At 39.1% G+C, this 7,500-nt stretch overlaps 1 protein-coding gene across 1 annotated transcript in view; it reads left to right on the top strand.

The window, feature by feature from the left end:
* The first annotated feature begins 2,771 nt into the window (after window positions 1-2,771).
* LOC119597156 (protein cramped-like) overlaps window positions 2,772-7,500 on the top strand; it is a 15,580-nt gene continuing 10,851 nt past the window's right edge. Inside the window, exons 1-3 of the mRNA XM_037946685.1 lie at window positions 2,772-3,160; window positions 6,261-6,412; window positions 6,588-6,797. Of these exons, the coding sequence (XP_037802613.1) occupies window positions 3,099-3,160; window positions 6,261-6,412; window positions 6,588-6,797 (424 nt within the window). The 5' untranslated portion in view covers window positions 2,772-3,098. The remainder of the gene's footprint in view (window positions 3,161-6,260; window positions 6,413-6,587; window positions 6,798-7,500) is intronic.

The following is a 7,500-nucleotide window of genomic DNA, read 5'->3' on the forward strand; positions in this document are numbered from 1 at the left end:
GAGAGAGCAGAGAGAAGAGAGAGAGGCAGAGAGGGGAGAGAGAGAGAGAAGAGAGAGAGAGAGAGAGAGAGAGAGAGAGTGAGAGAGAGAGAGAGAGAGAGAGAGAGAGAGAGAGAGAGAGAGAGAGAGAGAGAGTCAGACAGAGAGAGTCAGAGAGAAGGAGAGGTGTGTGTGTGTGTGTTCTTACTGAGCAAATTCTAAATAAAACAACGAATGGAAGATCTTGAAAACACGTGTGTGTATTCGTGTGTTCTTCATACATAAGAGAGTGGGATCCGCTCTCTTTTTTCTATATAATCTTTGTATTCTACATTCATTTAACAATATATATATCTACCATTTCACATAACACTGTTACTCCACTTGTCGATTATACGACACATGAGCGTGCAAATCCTACATCCGCCCCGACTGCGACCGGACACTCATCGGATGCAGAAACCAAAACAAGCCAGTGGCTTCTTTGTCGAGTTTCTGCTATTCTTCTATCCGTCTAGATTATGTCTTCCGTTACTTGTTATTTCACCCCTTCTTTCCTTTTCTCTAGACTTGCATAAAAAGCCGTAGCCTCTGTGCGACACATTAGACAGACAGACAGACAGACAGAACGCAAACCACAGACAAGCTTAATATCTTGCATTAAGCCACGCCTCAGTCAGACTCCCCCAGTCTGACTTTCCTGTACTTGTCTCTCGAGCAAATAAAACAGTATAGAATATAGTCGCCTCCTATACCTTGCCATCTTGTTTGACTCTGCCCTCTGTCCGGCACTTTCCAGATACTTGTACATTTGACACATCGATCAAGCTTACACTCTATTGTTCTTCCCTTCTATGTTTTAATTAAATGCATGCATATATTGCGTGTGCGCGTTTATCTTGTGATCTGAACGGAAATGCATAACGCATATGCAGATTGTTGGCTTGGGGCGTTCCCCTAAGTTATTTGAGAATATTGAGAAAGTTTTACTATTTGCATAATATGCTGCGGTTAGTGGAAATAATGGATGATTGTACGTAAGATTTTATGAGTTTTGTGTGCCGCTTGTGATAATTCGTGATTGCCAGGCTGGATAAAGTTAGTTTTGATTTTATTTCTGTATTGTGAGTGTCTACCTACCCGTGTGTATCGAATGACCTCATATTTCTTTAGCTTTTAATGAAGGAAGTAATACCCGGAGTACGTGAAATAAACCTAGCGGGCCCGTTATTGACCTGTTCGAACTTGTCTGCGTTTCTTGCTGCAGATCCTTTTATAAATCAGTCAGTCATTCTCCAGGGTTGTTCGACTATTTCTCAAGAATCCCTGAGATCTATTAACTTTATTTATACTGCAGTCTAGTGTAAGTGTTAAGCGACTTCCCCTACAACACCTGCGTTTGACTTCTCAGGGCGATGTGTCATTTTCTCGCCGTGAGATCGGGCTCGAGCGAGCAATCTGCCGCCGGGAATTGAACTCGGGACCATGAGGGTCGGAGTCCAGGGCTCTAACCTTGGACCATCGTGACATATAAACAAATACACACACATATACATGTATATATATGCATATATTATATATATGCAAAAAAAAAAAAATATATATATATATATGTGTGTGTATGTGTATTTGCATATATGTATATATATATATATATATATATATATATATATATATATATATATATATATATATATATATATATATATGTGTGTGTGTGTGTGTGTGTGTGTGTGTGTGTGTGTGTGTGTGTGTGTGTGTGTGTGTGTGTGAGCGCGTCTGAGAGAGAGAGAGAGAGAGAGAGAGAGAGAGAGAGAGAGAGAGAGAGAGAGAGAGGAGAGAGAGAGAGAGAGAGAGAGAGAGAGAGAGAGAGAGAGAGAGAGAGAGAGAGAGCGAACATAATATCTACATTCATCTTTGCGTTACAGAACAAGGATTTAATCTCTCGAATTTGAGCAAAATATGCTCCATTTGCACTAAATATACATCTTCCATAGTCACGAAATTCATTCTGAAAATTATCTGGCAGCTAGATAATATTCGTGTACAGCATTTACAAGAGTTTCTAGAACATTTATGGATTTTGGAAGAACTTGTCCACGATTTAAGAATTGTAGTTAAATTCGTGTATTTCATTAGTTTATTAATTAAGTCATTCGTTTATTTATTCATCAACTTATTCGTAATCAATTTTGTAGATATAACTGTTATATGAGGAATATATTATGTACAGTTTCCTTTAATAAGTTTATTTACTTTGATCAAGAAACATTGTCACTTATAAGTGGTATTTTATAAAACTTTAAATAAATCACATTCTTCCTTCTAATCTTTTTTTCTTTACGTCTTTATATTTTGTTTTATATTCACTTATGTTACTATTTACCATTTTTGGCGGGCAGTTCGTTCGTATATATTCGTTTGATTATGAATTAAATATACTTCTCCCTAATATGAGCCTATTGACTTAGTATACCAAATGAAATAAATAAGAAATAATATTGTGAACTTAAATTTTGTAATAAAGACATCAGAAAGTGAAGTCATATGATTTTAATAAATGTTGTCAAATTATCCAGTCAAGACATTCGAACGAAGGCGACGTCAGAAGGCGGGATTTAGAAGAAAACAAACAGACGAAATCCTCAAATAAACACATATATCTTACCACCCATGCCATGAGATCACCTCCCCTGCTCAGACAACTACGCGGGTGAGTTTTGTATTATGGACTCACTCACGGGTGAATTAAATAAATTTCTTTGATGTTATGAAAAAAGGGAGTCGCGTGTCCGTGCTATAAGGGCGTAAGTGGAAGGCAAGCTGAGCGAGTGACAAGAAGAGCAAGACTTTGACCGATATCGAGGAGTTTTTTACCTCTTCTCGTTATTTCCAGCCTTTGACAAGCACCATGACATTTGCGAAGGGCGAGAGCGCGTGAGTTCGGTGCGAAATTCGATGGCGGAGAGGGAGAAAGAGGCTGAAATAAGAGGCTTTGACGAGGGACGCTGCGAGGCGGATGACCGGGATCGCGAGAGGAACCCAGGCTTAAGTGGCGATTTTCGGCGGTTCTCGAGTCCCAATCACTCCAAGATGTAGACGGAAGCCAAGCCTGGAAGATGGTCAAGCGGAAACGCACTCTCAGTACCAAGGAAAACAACGAGAGTGCGAACCAAGTGAGGTAAGAAGCAAATAAAAAACGGCCGAGTGCGACTCTTCCCCGCCATCTTTGTTCCGTCGCTCGGGCAGGGACGGAGGGATTTCGGTCTTTTCCTCTCTCAAAATCCTTCTGTGTAATTCCTTCTCCCTTTCGCACGAGAGGAGGGGGATAGACGCCCCTTCTAAAAGAATAATAAGGAGAGAAATGGCTTCCCGGAGGCGAAAATGGGCTCAAAAAGAGTGGTCGGGCTGTTTCCAACATGGCTACCTCGGTCCCTGACCTTGTTCTTTCTCGGCTAAAGCAAAAGATTTTAGGGATTTTCGAATTTCCTTTTCGGATTCTGGTTAGGTGGATGAGCAGCGTGACGAAACGGCACGAATAGGCAGAATTTGGCTAATGAAAGCCAGCATTTTCATTTAAAAAGCCTGGGAAAGATTTACAAGGGAAGCTGTCTAGTAGTGGTACCCATAGTATAACGGTAATAGAGAGATCCATCATGTGTATATTATTTGACATATCAGTGAAAAGATAGACTGCTGTCTCTGAAGTTAGCTTTGGCCACAAACACTCGTCTAGAAGGACATTACAAGAGCAATTGTCAAAAAATTGCATAAAAACCATGGGAAGAGGCCTCTCCTCTCTAGAAGACCTGTAAGATAGGCCTACATTATTCCATTTTGAAATCATAAGTTTATGTTTGATTTTTGTGATTTTCATAGGAATTTGAAGATGGAGGAGAGTGAGAAATAGTACAGAACACAAGCTTTTAAGAAAAATAAATATTGAAAGTGGAATTAATTGATATTAATAACAAAGTAAGAGATGGTCATTTTGTTGTATATGTTGACAAAGAATTCTTCTTTTAGCTACTTCTTGATCAGTCTATTATTTCAGTTTTATCTAAAAGGATTAAGGTGTATGTCATTATGAATGTCATACTATTGGTATAATAAAATTGACTTCTGTAATTTTTAATATTATGTAGTTTGAAAAGAATAAATCTTAATTATGCTTTATAAACCAGGAAAAAAGTGATAATATTAGGTAATTAGTATATATGACAAGAATCTGTGGCAGTTTCAATCAATATACTCTATGCAGTTATTATCATCATTTTGAATAATACATAATTAGGTTTTATAGTGTGGACTCACTAATTACTGAAAGCTAATATGAAATCTTGATATATTTGTAGGTATCAGTGAACTGTTGAAGTATATGCTGGTATCAGTGGCCTCCAACTTATATTTGCACATATATGATTTTATTTATAGTTTTGATTATTTTTAGAATTGATAAAAGGATAATTGTTGTAAGGTATGCATATATCCACCACTGGCCTACGAGATGCCTCCACATCATTGGTGCTTTAGCAAAGGCCAAGAAATCTTTGCAAAAGTTCTGGGTAGATGCCAGAATTTGTTGGTGGGCATCTGGCAAAAGCCAACAAGCTTCCACCTTCTATAATCTGGCAAGGTGGGACATGTAGACCTCTGGCAGATTCTCTTCTATTAAGGGACTGCCAAAGTGTGAAGCATGAAGGCTGTGGAAAATTATTTGATAATTTATTAAATGTATTCAATAAAGTCCCATTTTGAAAGTTACTGCAGGTTGTAAATATTCATCTTTGAATTTTTGTGGCATTGCAATTCTTAAATAAGGTATATATCTTTGCTAGTATTCTTGTATTTATTAGATGGATTTTTTTTTTGTCTGCTTGATAAGGGAAACCGATATAACTGCATGATCTGTATTAACCCATAATTGACGGGTAGCATTCATAGAGGCTGGGGCCTCGCTGCCGGGGGCTTATATCGTCGCCCGAGCATGCGCGACCACTCATGCCAAATACCAGCATCCCATGCCGTTTCTTCGTAATACTACGAAGATATGTTGTATTTTCAATTTTCATTATTTTTTACAGTCTCTACTTGCCAAACTTCCTGATAAATTGAGACTGAAGGGTATTTTTGTTGTTATATAGACTCCATAGTTGATCATTATTCGGTCTATAGTCCGAATAAAATAAGCAGTGTGTGGCATCATGGAGTTGAAATTGTCGGTTTGTTGCATTTTTTTTGTTTGTTGCATGGTAAAAATGAGAAAGTGTTAGAACCGACTTAATCACACTTTCACTGGCAAAAAAATAATCTTTTGCCGTGATTGTAACAAAAAAAAACTCATGGCATGTCCACGCATACTCTATGGCATGTGCGTACGTGCCCCCGGCAGATGGTCCCGCCATGCCATGGCATGTACGTACATGCCACCCGTCGGCAATGGGTTAATCATACTAGTGTTTCTATATATCATAGGATATATACAAATTATAGGATATATTTTACTGTTTTTTACATGGGTTGTCTATGATAGTATGGTGATGTCTCACTCTTGAGATTTAGAAGTATCTCTCCAATTTTTATAGAATGGTACCAGTAGTGAAGGTATAAAAGTTGATGAGAAATTGACATTTGAAAAGAAGAAGAAGGATAAAAAAAAAAGACATACAATAAGTGGTTTGGCTTATTGCACTTCATTCTAAGAGGACAATAGGAACATGATATACTGTCAGCTATCATGGATCATTTTTTCTTTTCATAGATCCAATATTTGCTACCATTTTTCATTTGGTGAAACAGCCTGAAACCACAATATTCTATTTGTAATTGTGTAGTATATTATAGTAGACTAACCACCTCTGAATGCTTGTTTTATATTTGTATTCATTATTTGTTATTATTATTATTTATTTATTTATTATTATTATTTTTTTTTTTTTTTTCAGTTTTCTTTTGTGCAAGTATTGGAAAAATATAACTCATTGTGTTACATTATTGTTCAGAAAGTGTGGACACAGTTTCTGTAGGTTTCCATTTCCTCCTGTGAGCAAGAAATAGTTTAGGTCCTAATCACTCACAGTACCAGGTAACCACAAACTCATGAACACGAGATCAGTACCCAACTCAGGCATCTTAACCCTCTGAGCTATTAAGTGCATTCAATAGTGAAAAATGATATTAGTAAATATAATTCTGATTTTTTACATATTACAAAAAAAAAAACAGATCATTGTGCCATACATAGAAATTGTTACCTAGTCACTAATGGCCCTAATTTACAGTGATGCAGACCAATGCAGTGATGCTGCCAAGCGACTAAAGGCTGGTGGAAGCCCAGGAGTGCTAGAAGGTGGAAGACCAGTGGAACTTGCCAGCAGGCAGCCTGACCATGCCCATCCACCTGCCTCATCCACTGTCACATCCACTGTTGAAGGTCGGTAAATTTGATTGAATGATAATGGTTCCTTTCTGCAGGTCATAGTTGATCCTCTTATCATCCCTTTATCAACACAAAATATATGTATTTTTCTATTTGATGATAGAACTATATTTCAGTCATTATTTTCATTTATCTATACTGCTAATAAGAAATATTTGCTCTCTTTTAGGAACAGTGACAGCAAGCTTACCAGTTTCTGTGGGGCCTTCTCAATCAATACCCGATGTGCCTTTACCGCAGCCCTCTGTCATACCACAGACCCGATCAGTGCCACAACTACGTACAAGTGCTCGGGTGCTCAACAAGCAGCGCAGAGAGGAAACCAAAGTCGATAATGTTCAAACAAATGTTGTAGGAGCCAGAAAATCAGATGTGACAGGTAATTATTTATAAGTATTTAATTTTCATTATTATTCTTTTCCTCCACTTATTCAGATGTTGCTACTGGATCCCCTGCTGCCTCCTTCTCCTCTTCCTCTTCTTTCTCCTTCTCCTCCCCCTTATCTTCCCGCTCCTCCGTCTTCTCCTCCCCTTCCTCCTCCTCCTCCTTTACTATCTCCTCCTCCTCCTCCTCCTCCTCCTCCTCCTCCTCCTCCTCCTCTTCCTTTTCCTGTACCTTCTCCTCCTCCTTTTCCTTTTCCTGTACCTCCTCCTCCTCCTCCTCCTCCTCCTCCTCCTCCTCCTCCTCCTCCTCCTCCTCCTCCTCCTCTTGCTCTTCCTCCTTCTCCTCTTTCTCCTTCTCCTCTTTCTCCTCCTCCTCCTCCTCCTCCTCCTCCTCCTCCTCCTCTTCCTCCTTCTCCTCTTTCTCCTTCTCCTCTTTCTCCTCCTCCTTCTCCTCCTCCTCCTCCTCCTCCTCCTCCTCCTCCTCCTCCTCCTCCTCCTCCTCCTCTTCCTCCTCCTCTTCTTTCTCCTCTTTCTACTCTTCTTCCTCTTCTTTCCCCTCTTCTTTCTGCTCCTGCTCCTCTTTCTCCTTTCCTCATACTCCTCCTTGTTCTTCTTTCTCCTCCTCTTCCCTCTCTTCCTCATTTTCCTCCATTTCCTCTTTCCTGACCTTCTCTTCTCCTTTTTCTCCTCCTCCTCCT

Source organism: Penaeus monodon, chromosome 38, assembly GCF_015228065.2.
Source record: "Penaeus monodon isolate SGIC_2016 chromosome 38, NSTDA_Pmon_1, whole genome shotgun sequence".
NCBI classification, from domain to species: domain Eukaryota; kingdom Metazoa; phylum Arthropoda; class Malacostraca; order Decapoda; family Penaeidae; genus Penaeus; species Penaeus monodon.